Genomic DNA, 15,886 nt, shown 5'->3' with positions numbered 1-15,886 from the left:
AATCTCCTGAATTTTTTGTAACACACCTAACAATTTCCCATCGATTCTTCTTTTGTTTATGCTGGCATCAAAATGATGGAATGGTTTCTAATCTGAGGTTTGTAAACCTAGGGAGTAGTGACTCTAACTGCCTAAATTTAAAATTAGCTAAGCTAACATGAGCAAGAAACTTTGTAAGATATTTTTGCATTTTCAATAGTAATAATATTGACTGAAGTTTGCATTAGACTTAATATTAGCAGTTACAGTTGGTTCATAAAGGCACTGCAGTACTCATAAATTCCTCTTGGGCTAGAATGCATTTTATGCATATCACTAATAACTCATGAGCTGTATTCTTTATCCTATTTCTAAGATACTTACTTCTAACCAAAAGCATGTTAATGAGGTTTTGGCTTAAATGCGTGGATCGTTTCATGAGACTTTGATCACAGGTTTGAGAAAAATAATACTACAGCGCATGAAATAAAAACTGTCTATCTTCAAACCACAAACCAATTGGGTTTGCAGCTTTAAAGAGACATATTAAGAGGGGAACAAAGTAATCAGTGCAAGAATATGCCATCTCAATTGAGCAGTCTTGTAATCACGTGGCTTATCAAACATTAAACCCTTCCAAGCAGTATTATGGTATGGGTAACACTCAGACATCCTTTTCATGGTTTCAAAAAAATCAAGTACACAAATGGCTTCAACTGCAACACATTTAATTAAAGCATGAAAAGTGTACTGAAGCAGATCTGTAGCTCTTGTACAACACAAAAAGTGTGTGGATTGTTTGCTCATGCAAACTCAATACCAGGTTTGCTTTGGATTTGTTATACTGTTGCAGAGTTAGTGGTGACAACAGTCTGTCCTGCTGTCATTATTCACCAAGGTGTACACAAACACACAGTCCAAGTGCTAATTACCATATTTATTCAGAGTTATTTTTACAGGGAGGTACTACATTGGAATGAGGATGCAGGACTATGCAAAACAGGTCATTGTATTGTTACAAAGCTGTATTAAAGTATGCTAATGGTGTCAAGCATCTACGATGGATTCAGACACCACCACCATGTCATCACTGTAAGTAGGTCTTGCTCTGACAGTTAACACTTGAAATAGTCTGTCTTACTCATGATATAAATATAAAAAAAACACACACACACACAAAGTAATGACAGATGATATCCTGGACAGTTAAAAACTGTAACAAAAAAGGAGTGTGAACCAAAATTTTAAAACCCATTTAGAAGGACTGGTTCACCCTTTTCTTGTGTCAAAGATCTTTTGCATGTTTTTATACTTCAGATATACAGATATCAATTCAGATATATGGTAAAATGCCTGATGGTAGCTAGACCACTGGAGCACCAGTAGAGGAAGGGGTTTCAAACCAGGAAGCAGCACACATGCTGTATATGAAACTTCTACTTATTCCAAAGTAAAAAAAAACAAAAAAACAAAATCTCTTTAGCATAAGACAAGTGTGTGGGTGTGTGTGTGTGTGGGGGGGGGGGGGGGTGTCATTTACGAAACGGGATGCTCAATTTCAGCTATACCCTGAAGACTTTAACATGTTATTTGTAACAGACTATAAAGTGGGGGTGGATTATGTACTAAAGCATTATGAACTATAATCAGTTGTATTCTATTCCTTTTTTTGTTGTTGTTTTTATTTATTTAGGTTTCCAAACTGCTGTAGAAATATGGTACAACTGAATCAGAGCATCCACAACATCCCAGATGTTTGTGTTTGTTTTGTTTCTCACATTGTCACTCTGGCCTGCGATTGAAATCAGCATGGACAGAACAGAACAGAACGCTTCAAACACACTTTGTGAATAAACAAATAAAAGCATCTCTTACACATTATGTGCAGATCTTTCTCCAGATCAAACAAGGATATCCCACAAGCATGGAGACATTTTCGGGCCAGCTTCAGCTGCAGCTCTTGTTGAAGTTCTGGCTCGGTGCTCGTTGCATAGATACGGACAACAAAGCCATCCTAAAAATCAAGTGACAGAAACCTCAATCAGACCGTTTGTACCCACAGACCCATTGGAAGCTACTGGAACTTTAGAAACACATTCAGTACAAAGTGGAGAGTTATAGACGGGGTTCGTATTGCATCTGAAGTAAAATCGTGAAAGGGATATGGCATGACAGCTATCAAAAACAGTCCCATCCTTTGTTTTAAGCAGGTAGGTCATGCCTGCCATCTTTCACAAGGCAGAGTGCAGATATTTTGATGTCCGCATTAGGAGATGGCTGCAAATACTGGAACAAAATTTATTAAAAAACAGTATGTCATTTGAATGAATGAATCCTTAGGTAGTTATAGGTTGGTCATCATGAGCAGTGTAAATGTTTTAAAACAGTAATGGGCACCAATATCGATATTTTTGATATGATATTGATAACAATTTCCATATCACGATATTGTGGGAATAATTAATAAATAAATAAATAAATAGATATATAAATAAATCACACACTGCTGGCATTTCCAGGTGCCTGAATTACTACAGCAGGTAGTATGCATTTCTAATTTATCTGAGTCTAACACAAGTCTTCCCATCAACCCCTCCACATACGCTCCTCAAAGGCGATCTGTGTGTTGATGTCTCCTTGAGCACAGCCTCAGGTTAAGAAAAAGATTCAGCTGAAGGTAAGAAGAAACTGTATGAAGGTTCAAGGATGAATATTTAAACTGAAAATCTCAGAAAGTCAGACTAAAAAGGGCAGGACATGAAGGAGCTGAAGAAATCTCAGGTAAATGAAAAAGGAAAAAAATCTGATGAACTTAAAGAAATGAACAACATAGCTCTCGCTTACTTCTTGTGAGAAGCGTTTCAATTGTGTTACTTTTATCATGCTTGAGCACCTATTGCTATCCTGTATGGGCCTGCTAGCATGTCGACGTCAAGATCGTTTGCTCTAATCTCTGCTAATACTAGTAGCCTGTAGGAAACCATAAGAGAAACCAGAAACTGTGTTGTCGTTTCCTACCGATACTGAATAAACCAGAACCTCTTTAAATAATAATTTTAAAAAATCATCCAGAAGCTGTTTGGCAAAACTACAAGGCAAAAGCACAAATTACAAAAAGATTTGATTGAGTCATGAATTTCATATTCTGTCACCCAGATACTTATATTTTTACAGCCAACAAGGTGTGTAAATATAAACTATTCCATAAATCTCTGCGTTTTTGTCATGATCCATGAGTTTTACTGAGTAAACTCTTACATCTCTGCAAGCTGCAATTTGATTGATGTACTCTCCATCTGTAAAAACAATGTTCTGTGCATCAGCCTGGAGGCCTGTGGAGAAAACAGAAATGATTCAATTTACCAATTAAAAACACAAACACACAGTAGGACACGCAGTGCATCCAACAGTACTGAGTTTCCTATTGATATGCAGTGCCTTTTAAACCTGTTTTACAATGAATGAAATGACTTTTAAACAGCGCGCGTAAAATAAACAGCGCGTGTGAAAATAAATTGGTGCTAAACAGGTGCTAAATAAATGGACCGCCAAGGGTTAATAACAATGAAAATGTTTTAGCTTCCCAATAGTTTGATTATTATTAACTTGCCCTTCTAATATTCAAGTATATTTTCCCTGCAAATGATCTGTTTCCATAATGTCTGTTCTTCATACCTGGCATGGTAATTGCACCCTCTTGCTCCAGCGTTTCTGGGTTGATCTTTACTGCGGCCATGCTGTGGCTGCTAAGATCTCTGTACAGCAAACATCCCTGGTAGGACCAAAACAAACACACACTCTAGTATCTGCCACAGGATGAAACAGCACGAGTTTAGTCATTGTAGGTTTTTTTATACAACCTTTTAAAATGCAAGGTGTTGCTTAAGTAATTGTACTAGTTTACTGTACATACCTGTGCATATCCCAACCAAGACTTCTTTTCCTTTCGGTTTTGTATACGTGATGTCGAATTATACACATGGCCCTAGAAGATAAGTTAATAACCAAATGTATTCCAACTTAAAACGGTATCCAACATCAATAATACCGTGTAACAAATTTATTTAGTTTTTGTTCCTGGGTAGTAAGTGTTATTTCCTAATTGCTTATGCCTCAAAAGTATAGAAAATGGCGCTTATTCCCCACAAACTTTGCTTTTGTGATTAGGACAGTGATATTTCAAAATATCACTATTTCCAATGGGAAAATGGGAAAATGTGTGTCTTTTCGTTCACATAAAGTCAGAAAAAAACAACATATGAATCCAAATTAACATGTATTTAAACTAAAGTAATACAAAAATGACTACAAAAGATTTAAAAGTGAGTAGTTTTTCGAGATTTACAATTATACTGTAAATTTACATTGGCAAAATATCAAATTAAGATCTCATTGAAAGAAGAATAACTGCATGTCTATAACCATCACTGTAATGCCATCAAATGTAACTTGTTGACATCTACAAATATGTAGCCCCCCCCAACTAAGGGAAGTAAACTCTTTAGTAAAAACTGTACATCAATTATGCATTTGTGTGGTCATAATAAGAGGGGCATTTGACAAAAGGAGAATGAATTTCATCTTACCCTAACTGTTCCACTATATCCTGAGCCCACTTTATACAGCCCATCTTTGCATAAGAGATAAAGGAACGAGCCGTCGCTCTGGAGCAGACACTGGTCATCATCATCTATGGATACCTCCTTGAGGACCCATTTGTTCATCAGTGCAGCCTTCTTGATCCCATTACCAAACCAGTCCTGAATCTGGACCTTTCCCACCAGCACTGCCTGGACGCTTCTCTGGAGGGCAATCAGGATGGTCGGAACCTTGAGAAGTGTAAAACAAAATGAATAATAGGGTCATTTGGGCTTAGTGTGATCCCAGAGTAAATTGGAACTCAAGAGGCTCCGTGATCTACGTACGTTTTAGCCTGAATCCTTGCCTATCAGACTTAATGCAAGATGCGTTATCCATGTCGAGATGATCTTTTTTATGCAATCAATTTTAGCAGCTTTGAAAGATGACAAGGCTGGAGGCTGACATTATCTATTTATATGAATGACAGATGAACACATGTGTGTTCTCAAACTGCCCAGTCAAGGTGCCTGAACCCTGCCTGAAAGATACTTGCTAGTAGTTTTATCTAGTATTACAACAGCAAGAGAACATTCAAAGAGGAGATTAAATGTTTAAGAGATACAAATGGCAAAATCGTAGATGAAGAAAAAAAAATAGCAAATATATTAAATGATTACTTCTCACAAGTTTTTACAAAGGAAGATACTGACAACATGCCCCACATGCCATCCAGTTCCTATCCAGTTTTAAATAACTTTAGCATAACTGAGGCAGAAGTGTTAAAGGGAGTAGGAGCTCTTAAAATAAACAAATCCCCTGGGTCAGATGAGATCCTCCTAGTAGTACTCAAAGAAATGAAAGAAGTAATTTACAAACCGCTAACCAAGATCATGCAGCAGTCTCTTGACACAGGGGTGGTACCGACAGACTGGAAAATTGCAAACGTAATACCGATCCACAAAAAGGGAAACAAAACTGAACCAGGTAACTACAGACCAGTAAGCCTGACTTATATTATATGCAAACTTATGGAAACTATAATAAGATCCAAAATGGAAAATTACCTATATGGTAACAGGGTCCTGAGAGACAGTCAACATGGTTTTAGGAAAGGGAGATTGTGTCTAACTAACTTGCTTGTAGTAGCAGCAAAGGTCATTCAAAATGATCTAGACAAGATTCAGAACTGGGCAGACACATGGCAAATGACATTTAATAGAGAAAAGTGTAAAGTACTGCACACAGGAAATAAAAATGTACATTATAAATATCATATGGGAGATACTGAAATTGGAGAAGGAATCTATGAAAAAGACCTAGGAATTTTTGTTGACTCAGAAATGTCTTCATCTAGACAATGTGGGGAAGCTATAAAAAAGGCTAACAAGATGCTCGGATACATTGTGAAAAGTGTTGAATTTAAATCAAGGGAAGTAATGTTAAAACTGTACAATGCACTAGTAAGACCTCATCTTGAATATTGTGTGCAGTTCTGGTCACCTTGCAATAAAAAAGATATTGCTGCTCTAGAAAAAGTGCAAAGAAGAGCGACCAGAATTATCCCGGGCTTAAAAGGCATGTCATATGCAGACAGGCTAAAAGAATTGAATCTGTTCAGTCTTGAACAAAGAAGACTACGTGGCGACCTAATTCAAGCATTCAAAATTCTAAAAGGTATTGACAGTGTCGACCCAAGGGACTTTTTCAGCCTGAAAAAAGAAACAAGGACCAGGGGTCACAAATGGAGATTAGACAAAGGGGCATTCAGAACAGAAAATAGGAGACACTTTTTTACAAAGAGAATTGTGAGGGTCCAGAATCAACTCCCCAGTAATGTTGTTGAAGCTGACACCCTGGGATCCTTCAAGAAGCTGCTTGATGAGATTCTGGGATCAATAAGCTACTAACAACCAAACGAACAAGATGGGCCGAATGGCCTCCTCTCGTTTGTAAACTTTCTTATGTTCTTATGTTCCATGTCTGAATCCGTGTCAGCTGCATGCATTTTCAAAGGAGTCCTCCAAACCATACCACCAAATCAGGAAAATACCCTCTCCTCCCTAGCTGCTAAAAATGGTACATGTAATCAGCCTCAGGAAGTATATACCAGGGTAGCTTGCTGTACCCATGCCTAAACCCACAGACACAAGCACCTGCATAGGCATGAGAATCACAAGTATTGAGTTTACTGTATAACTGACACTGTACAAACATTCAGCTCACTTTATGATTAGTATTTGAAATGTTGAAATCCCCAGCGAAGGATTAGTTTGGAATGCATTCATTTCTTCTGGTTTTATCTCAGAAGTGTTTGAAACTCCAATATTACCTGTAACACTTTTCATAGCAGTAAATGCAATTAAAAAGGCTGAAGAAATACTGAGAAGATAGCATGAAAAGATGTTATCAAAATCAGGTTTGGTTTGCAGTTAAAACCGAAGAGTTGATTTTCCCAAGTATTTGAAATATCTGGGAAAATCAACCAAAAACAAACCCTGCAGTATAACTGACCATAGATACTTAGCTGTGTGGCCACTGGATAAAATAAACCAGCATGTTTTCTATGTGCAAACCATATCTCGTTTCTGAATGCCCTTGAGACAATGTAGCCAACATCACTACCATGCAATCAGCAAGTAACCATGTACATTAACCACAGATATGTAAAAAGCCAGTCCTGTTTCTTTAGAAGGGTTGCATGAAGCTGCACTTTAGCACATACATTTTAGTTTCCATGGATACCCCACATATGCTGTTGATTATCATTTAAATATTACCATCTCACACAACGCAGGGAACATTAGGTGTTATTTATTTGTTTCTGCACAATCTAGTCTTCACAGTAAAATGAATATGGATTTTGCTATAAAAGTAGCACAAATGTACAATCTCCCTTCTTCTGATACTATTATATAAATACAAATTTACTTTCTACTTCAAACCATGTAGAAAACTTTTTTTTTTTTTTTTTTTTTTTTTTCAAATAAATGCTATAAATATTTATACACCAATAAAGTGACCAGCGAGAATAGGATAATAATTATGTTACCATTGCTTTGGCAATAAAAACATGCAAGTCAAATATACATTTAGAGTTAACTACCACTAATAGGACTAGGTACTGAATAGAACTTACAAAACGTTTTTAATTTGCAAAAAAGTTCTAGATAAGGGAAGTAAAGAAACTTCTTTTTTCTCTTCTCCAACATTCGTTTCCTTCACTTGCTTGAAAGTGTAATGATGCATACACAAAAACTGTGTAGGTGGTACAACAGATTTTCTTTGGGTTGCACTATTGGTTTTCAGCATATGGTCAGTTTGTAACTAACGCTGCTATTAGGGCACGTCAGCAAGATGCCAAATTGCTTTCAGAGTTAACTATCAATAACCAGGATTAGCCGCTGAACATTTTACAATTGCATCCTTATTACCATAAACACTGAAATTAAAAACACATTTTGTCTAAGGTTGCATTTACACTTGGTCCATTTCAAACGGACTCGGTCTGGTTCGTTTCATTTGATACAGTGTGCTTGCTGTTCACACTTATCTGCGAGCAAAGGGACCAAGTTGGTTTGGATGCAAGCTAAAGTTATTTTTTTTTGGTTCTTTGCCCTTTTTTTTCAGGACCGAGTTTGTTTGTGTTCACAAGGTGGACTCGGTACGGTTCGTTTCCAAATGGACTTGTTCACACTTCACACCAAACGTACCGAGTGCGGAAAAAACCTCTAAATAGAGCCAGTGTGAACACAGCCTCAGACAGCAGTGTTATTTCTATAATGAGGTTGTCGGACTCGTGGACAGCTGTGTGCATGGGCTGCTGACAACTGCTTCCTCGTTGCTAAAAGGTCAAGGGGAAGTTGGACTGATGAATGGGCAGGTGCTGGTGGTGATGTTGGGGTCCATTTTACCTGGATGGTCTGGCAGGCATGGCTGCCGTTGTTGGTGAGGATAGCAGACACAGCCTGCAGAATTTTGCCTGTGTCACCCCAGGAAACCACAAGGCTGAACAGACATGCACAGGAGAGAGCTGTGAGAGCCTGGCCAGTACTGTCATTCACACCAGCGCTTCTAGTCGTTGTTTCCAGAAGAAGATAAAAGAGGGACTCTACAAAAACAACAGAAAATACAACAAACTCAGGGATATAAATCAAATGTTAACATATTGAACAAACCGTATGCTTTTTTTTGTTTTTATGGTTTTACTGTTTTACTGTTGTTTGGGTGATTTGACACTAAATGACTGTTTATTTTTTATTTGTATTTTTTAAAGGATAAACTGCTCCTCAAAAGTAACCATGCATGTTTCATACAGATGGGAAAAGATGATAAAAACATCACTAGTAGACCTACTGTTGTATTAAGAACTAGTACTGTAGTTATACCTGGCGGTATAAAGAGGGTCGACTGTGTATTGTTCAAATTCAAGTTCATGCAAGTTTAACTGTAGTGCTGCTCTGTACTGTGGTGTTCATTAAAGCACTTACCTAAAACCTCAGGAGGCTCAGACTGAAACCCCTCTGGCTGCTGGCCCTGCAGCATGCCCAGCAATGCCTGTAAAGTCCTCAGGCATAGTGATGGGTGTGAAAACCTGGTCTCTTTTATGAGCTCAAACACTCCACACAGTCCAATCCCAATGATCTGTTGAAAACAAAAGCAGCACGCTTCTTAACACTAACATAGGTTTGTTCTTTATCTCCGCTTATTGTAGCTTCAATGCAAACTGCATTCTATATTCATTTTAAGAAAACAGCAGCTATCCAAAAATGTTTAAACTAATTATTGTACATGCTTTCCAAAAACGTTAAATGTGGTGATACGATTATTACCAAGTTTTACTACATATCTACTAATTTGTGTCTCTCCATTACACTCAGAATTAACTTCTTATCCCTCATTTTACTTGCAGCCCTGGCCAAATTACAGATTTCAAATTAATGAGCAGGATTGCAAATGGACCATTTAAAACCTAACTGAAATCAAATCAAATGATATGAAATTAAATAATAACGGGACAGGACAGCTTCAGGATGATCTAGAGAACCCCCTATGAGAAAAAGTAAGCACCAGAAAACCCCATGCTTCACTTACTCATGATTACGGTTAAGTGAGTAAAAAAAGGTGACAAAGAAAAATAGAAAATAAATTTGTAAGCTGATATTTCTAATCAATAGTGGAAAAAAATAACAAACTTCTGTAAGTAACCTTTCCCCCACTGTGCAATTTCAGAAACTGTTCAAATATAAAGGTTTTAGATTATGCAAGTGGCATTTTAGCAGTATTCAATGTCATTTTTGCTATTATGGTTGAATTTAATAAAGGAACACTTTTTCTGCAATACAGTTTCAGAGGTTCAGTGACCAACATTTGAAACTGTAGTGGTTGTAAATGGAGTTGAAAATGCAGTGATTTTTATACTGTGTACAGTATTTAAACAGGTATTATATAAATGGGATGGGAATAAGCTGCTGTAAGGGTAAATGATGGTGGCTGGAATACTTTCAAGACCGGTCTTTAAGATATTTCTGCACTAATAAAAGATTACAAATTGTGATAAAAATGGGCTTTGAAAGAAAATAAATGCAAATGTTTTAAAACATAACTTAATACTCCAAATGTCCAATAAATCTGGACTAGAACAAAGATTTGCCATGTGACTGACATATTTAGGGGCTTCTAATGGATTCATTTTTTAAAAACAATTATTTTTCACTTTTATTTGTATTCGCATTCTGATGCTAGAACTAACACCAGACCGGAGGTCAACTCCAATTGTAATTGTGCAATCTGTAATTAATTGCAATTACAATGTAATTGTAGTTGGACCTCAGCATATCTTTGTAATTAGACTTGTAATTATACCATATAATTGATCAATAACAGTTCAATTACCCATGTATTTGTCATTCGATCAATATTCTTGTATTTTCAGCCACGTTTGGTGATCCTATTTGTTTGATATTTTATGTTTCTGTATTTGTAGAATAACAGAGTAAACATGTTAGTGTGTAGTTATTTATGTTACTTTTTAGTGTAACTAATATCTGCAGCATATTTGTAACTGTAATTGAATTTGAACAAATGCAGCCTTGTAATTATAATTGCAATTTCAGTAATCAATTCTGCTGTAATTGAAATTATAACTGAGCTCAGGTCTGACTAACACAATGTAATTCTAGTCTATTCCATTATGCATGCAAGGCACAATGGGGTCTTCAGGGATGTTTTTTCAAGGATGTCAGGCCAACCCCAAGAAACGGTGTAGTTACTCTACATCTCAGTTCATAAGATTAGAGCAAAGCTCCTGCTGCATTGCACGTATGCACGTTCTCAGCGCAGATTAACGACTGCACAGAAATGCACATATATTGCCATACTACTGTTCAGCGCAAGCAGCATGGGTCTAATATATCTTTAGTTATCTAGTGAACATGTTATTAGATCCATTTGTACATCAAAGAAGTAAACATTTTGCTGGACCAAACCTCTTGTTAAACCCAGGCATGTCTGCAACTCATAGAGAAATGTCACACTCACCTTAGGTAATTTAAAGGCTGGCTCTTTGGATTCCTCCTCCTCATCACTGTCAGACTCCCCACTTTGCACGGAGTTCTTGGAGGCCAAAGCCAGGGAGGCCTCTTTCTGTTGCCAGTCAAGCACACAGTGGCGGACATTGCAGTACACGTTGAACGCAGATGGGTTGCTATGCAGCTTGATATCTGGCACAGAGACGGTGCCATCTAGATTCTCAGTCTGAAAGTAAAAACATATGCCAATCAGATTTGGGCCTAACCCTGCTACACACTGCTCTCCTCACCTGGAATCAAATCCACCTGTGTGCAACCAATACTGTGATTGCTTTATCCAAAGGTTATTTTTGACTGATCTCTGAATGGCAGTCAATGCGGTCTGAAGTTCAATACATTCTCTAGGTCACTGATATTACGATACACTGCTCTATAAAATAAAGAAAATGACGTGTCTCCCTAAAAAGGATTACAGTATTCTAATTCACTGAAAAGAAAACACGATGAAACTGCATGGATGGAAGGACCATTACAAACATGATTCTACTTGGACCGCATTGCTGAGACATGGCCCACAACGTTGAACAATGCCAACGGCAGCCAACGAAAACAAAGCTTCCATCGGAAATTGTTGATTAGTATCTACCTAGTTCAAGATAACAAAAATAAAGGAACTTATTTTATCTGTGCATTAACTAGTTTACTTTAGTTCTTCAGTACTGTACTACAGAAGACAATGCTGAAAGATGTCAGTCCCAAAGAAAAAAGTCGGTGCGTTCATACTGTAGAAAGCAATACAAAGAAAACGAGAATCAAAATATTAACCACACGAATACAGTGCTGTACATTATTAAATTGGTAGAAACAACTGGCGGAAATACTACATTCTGATTGACTAAGACCTTCTCCCTAGCCATTAGATATCTGGTGATAATGCAGCAGTGCGGAACTTCCTTCTCCAAAGTGGCCTCATCACAGTAAACAAAATCAATACGCCAACAACAACTGTGTGCCTGGGTAAACAAAACCAGTTGAGTCAGTCAGTATGGCAGCAATCCCTGGGATTAACTATAAAAGTTCAGCAGCTGAAAACACAGAAAAAGAAAATGTCTCTCCATATGGAGGTAAATGAAGCAGATTTAGACAACCTAGAAATGAATGCAACTGAGGAAAACACCAAGCGCCAAAAAAATGGGCAATGAGAGTTTTCTGTGACTGGCTAACTGAAAAGAACATTGACATTGATTTAAAAACAAAATGTCACAATAGCAGTAGCAGCTCTCCAGACATACATATTGTAACAATGAATGGCAACACCCAGTTCAATATCTACAGCTTAAACAAGAAACTATTATTGAAGCCCCAAAAAAGAAAATATTATACACAACTGTTTAAAATCAAATGTTTTACTGTTAAACTAACAATGCTAGTTACTCTAGAACTACTAGTACTCTCAATGGCAGGTTACACAAATAAAAATTACTAAAATAAAGTTTAGTCTTCTTTATTTACCAACACCACCACACTCATAGACCCATTTAATAACAGCAATAATACACTCCAGGGACTGTGTGTTATCATGAGACATCACCACTTCTAGGGTGATGACCACTTTCTTCTTTCAAGCTAGAGTAATACAGCTGAATTCAATTCTGCAAGACATCCACAGATAGGCAACTAGATTTAGCGTGCACTGAAACTGAAATAGGCAAGCGCTAATGAACTGTACGAGCAAATCTTTTTTTGAGGCGTTCTACGTATATGAGCAAAGGTCGGCCGCAGGGAGACAGCACCAGAACAGTACCTACCTGAACTAGTTGATTGAGCTCATGTAACCAGGAACAAGTGTTACTGCACATACTTATATATGTGGCTGTCTCAGCCCTCCTGTACAGCAGGATTCAGAAAATGAAAAATGAGGGAATAAACTGAAAGAATATATAGCGGAGACTAATACAATCAAGGTTCCTGTCTTCTCTCTGGTTAGCACTCTTGCACCTCCACTTCATTTTTTTTTTATTTGATTCAGATGAGGTCCATTCCTGTAACACAGGAAGTGAACCTTTGTTGCATCTAATCGAAACATAGTGAAAATAAAGTCTACTGTCTGACTACAGAGCATTCTTCTTCTTCTTCGAAAAAAAAAACAGCAGTTCACAAAATACCTGGGGCTGAACGGACAATCATTTTAAAGGTCCTCCCCATTGCTTTGAGTGTCATTATGTTCACACCAAGGTGACAGGAATACTCGTCTTGTCTGCTTGGGTGTCCTGCTGTACCCTGAGGACCAAATGAATGTTGGAAGAATTGTCCATAATGTAGGAACCAGCCTAAAACAGACACAGTATTTCTATGTACCTAAAATAAAAGTGCCAATGAAGTAACAAACAAATAATCTTGGGAAACCACTGTTGTTTTGATAATCTGCACTACTATAGGAGCAAACCTAATTAGCATTTCAACGTGACAATCTCAGACTGAGACAGCCTGTTGCGTACAGTGTCAGTTTTGGAAAAGAAAACACAGTCTTTGGTACTGATGACTCACTCTGGCTTACAGGGATAGCAGTCTATATAGGGCTTCCAATTTTAGAAGACTGATGAACGATTTCCAGAATCTCACAGAAACCGTCAGAAAACAATATCCTGGAAGAGGCCCTACAGCATCTACAGTACAGTACAACTGTTTCAAGCTAACAAAATAAAACCACAATAACTTTGAAGAAAGAATTTGAAGGCCACAGATTTTGTTTTTCCTGTTCGATGAAAATCCATATTCTACTTCATTACAGTAAAATATAAATGAGCACTTCTCAGACCTTAACTTACTTGTGCTCAGTGGCCACTGTTCTGAATGCAAACAGATCAGAATAGGACCAAGTATTTAATAATTTCCTTATTTTTAGCAGGCTAATTTGCTTGTTCAATAGATAAAATTTAACCTTCCTGCTTCAAATGCAAAACAGGTAACATTTGAGCACGTCCATTTTCCCTTTGGGTTCCAATCGCTGTCACTCAGAATAAGTGTATTTTTTTTATTTTTATTGCGTCATTTTTTTCTTTAATAATCACCATTTTGTTTTTTGTCATCTACTATAGGTGCTACAGTAAAGTACAGTATAATCAACATTACAAATACAATTAAAGACATCACACTTCTAAAGGTTTTCCATTTTATACTAAAATTCCACATCCACAGTCATTAAGAAGTATCTTTTTATTACGAACATAAGTGTAAGAACAAACATCTGAGGAGCAGGGTTGGGGTCGATTTCATTTCCAATTCCTTTTACAATCAATTTCCAATTCCCTTTCAATCAATTGCCCCACATCATTGAGCAAAATTGCAATTACCATTTTTCCTTTAAAATTACAGTTAAATTAAACTAACGCCACAGTGATGTAGCATGTCTGACGGTCACAACTCTAGTGCAGCACATTCATATTTAGATACCTCAGCCCTAACGTTTTTCTAATTTGTAAAAACATTGACAGGGAGACGCACATAATTCTTACCTTTGTTCTTGTTTTCACTTTTGATTTGACCTTCTGCTTCCTTTTCAGTTTTTTCTTGTTCAAAGCCTTTTTTCCCCTAAAACATTAAACAAAAAAACATTTAATATTAACATTGTAATACAATTTTCACACACAATAACCCTTTACCCAAGGAGTTGTACAAATTAATCAGTATTTATTTATTTTTTAAAGTAATGCACAATTGCTCTTTGACACTGTGGCAGTGTCCCAACTTTACATATTAACTGGCATTCATTTTTTTTCTTATTCAGTACCTGGGATTACAAAATATAACTGTGTATAGGGTATAAAGCCAATATCTTGAATTGTTGGGTTTTTATGATCTGGAAAATCAAATACCCCAATATGGCACCTAAGTTACATTACAAGTAAAAGTGAACGGTGCTGTTAGATTTTCCCAGAAGAGCTTCTATAACATTGGAAACAAAGCAGTTATGAACCAGTGGGGGGGTGTCTCTCTTTCTAGGGGGGGGCGCAGTAAGCGTTCTAATAAAACAGTTATTGTAGTTATAGGAATCTGTGACAGTTAGGCCCTCAGTGTCACTAGGTAAGCAAATTAGGTGTTAGTATAACAGCAACGTAGATTAAAATGAAGGTACATGTACTGTAATTCAAATGGAAATGCAACATACAGGCGGATGGCTGCACAGACAAGGAGACACCTATCAACCCACTCAATCTGCGTGACAAACAGATGGACAATTGTACGGACAGAATAGCAAGTGATCTCAGGCTCATTAGACAGCTTAGCAAGGGCAAATTATATCACTTGGCTCCTTTTCCTGGGCTATTTTCTTACTAGCACGTGTCAACCTAGGTTTGGCTTTGAAATACCCATGGATACAATGAATAACTTATGCTAAACAATGTTAATACAAATTTTCATAACAATTGGATAAAATGTGACTACTATATACTAACGGATGTACAACTCCTTCCAGTACTGTATACCTCCATCACCTTGCAGGGGATAACTATAAGAGCACTCAGCCTGCAATACATGTTACTTGTATAAAATGTAGTGAGGCTGATGGCCAGCCTATTAGATACAGTATTCTCTCACCTGTGCAAAACTGTAGTATGATCATAAGGTAGGGAAAAGATCTGTCATTTACAGTACAGTATAGATGTGGCATTAGTCAAAATGTTTGATGGTTAAATTAAAAGTTATTTCTCACCTACTTCAGTAGGTACTGCAGTAAATCTCTAGTTATTCAGTCTCCCAGGCCTTCGTATTTATGAAATGTACTGTTATGTAAAATA

General features: G+C 37.1%; 1 protein-coding gene across 16 annotated transcripts in view; it reads right to left on the bottom strand.

Moving 5' to 3' along the window:
• mycbp2 (MYC binding protein 2) overlaps positions 1-15,886 on the bottom strand; it is a 91,570-nt gene that overhangs the window by 68,986 nt on the left and 6,698 nt on the right. For all 16 annotated transcript variants that reach the window (XM_041259709.1, XM_041259718.1, XM_041259719.1 and 13 more), the window contains exons 2-10: positions 14,603-14,678; positions 11,098-11,313; positions 9,048-9,201; positions 8,472-8,668; positions 4,566-4,808; positions 3,893-3,964; positions 3,655-3,751; positions 3,238-3,311; positions 1,855-1,993 (exon numbers count right to left, since the gene is read on the bottom strand). In XM_041259709.1, the coding sequence (XP_041115643.1) occupies positions 1,855-1,993; positions 3,238-3,311; positions 3,655-3,751; positions 3,893-3,964; positions 4,566-4,808; positions 8,472-8,668; positions 9,048-9,201; positions 11,098-11,313; positions 14,603-14,678 (1,268 nt within the window). The remainder of the gene's footprint in view (positions 1-1,854; positions 1,994-3,237; positions 3,312-3,654; positions 3,752-3,892; positions 3,965-4,565; positions 4,809-8,471; positions 8,669-9,047; positions 9,202-11,097; positions 11,314-14,602; positions 14,679-15,886) is intronic.

The sequence above is a fragment of the Polyodon spathula genome, chromosome 9 (assembly GCF_017654505.1).
Source record: "Polyodon spathula isolate WHYD16114869_AA chromosome 9, ASM1765450v1, whole genome shotgun sequence".
In the NCBI taxonomy this organism is placed as follows: domain Eukaryota; kingdom Metazoa; phylum Chordata; class Actinopteri; order Acipenseriformes; family Polyodontidae; genus Polyodon; species Polyodon spathula.
Note: the sequence above shows the minus strand (reverse complement) of the source record. Positions and strands in the feature narration are given on the sequence as shown.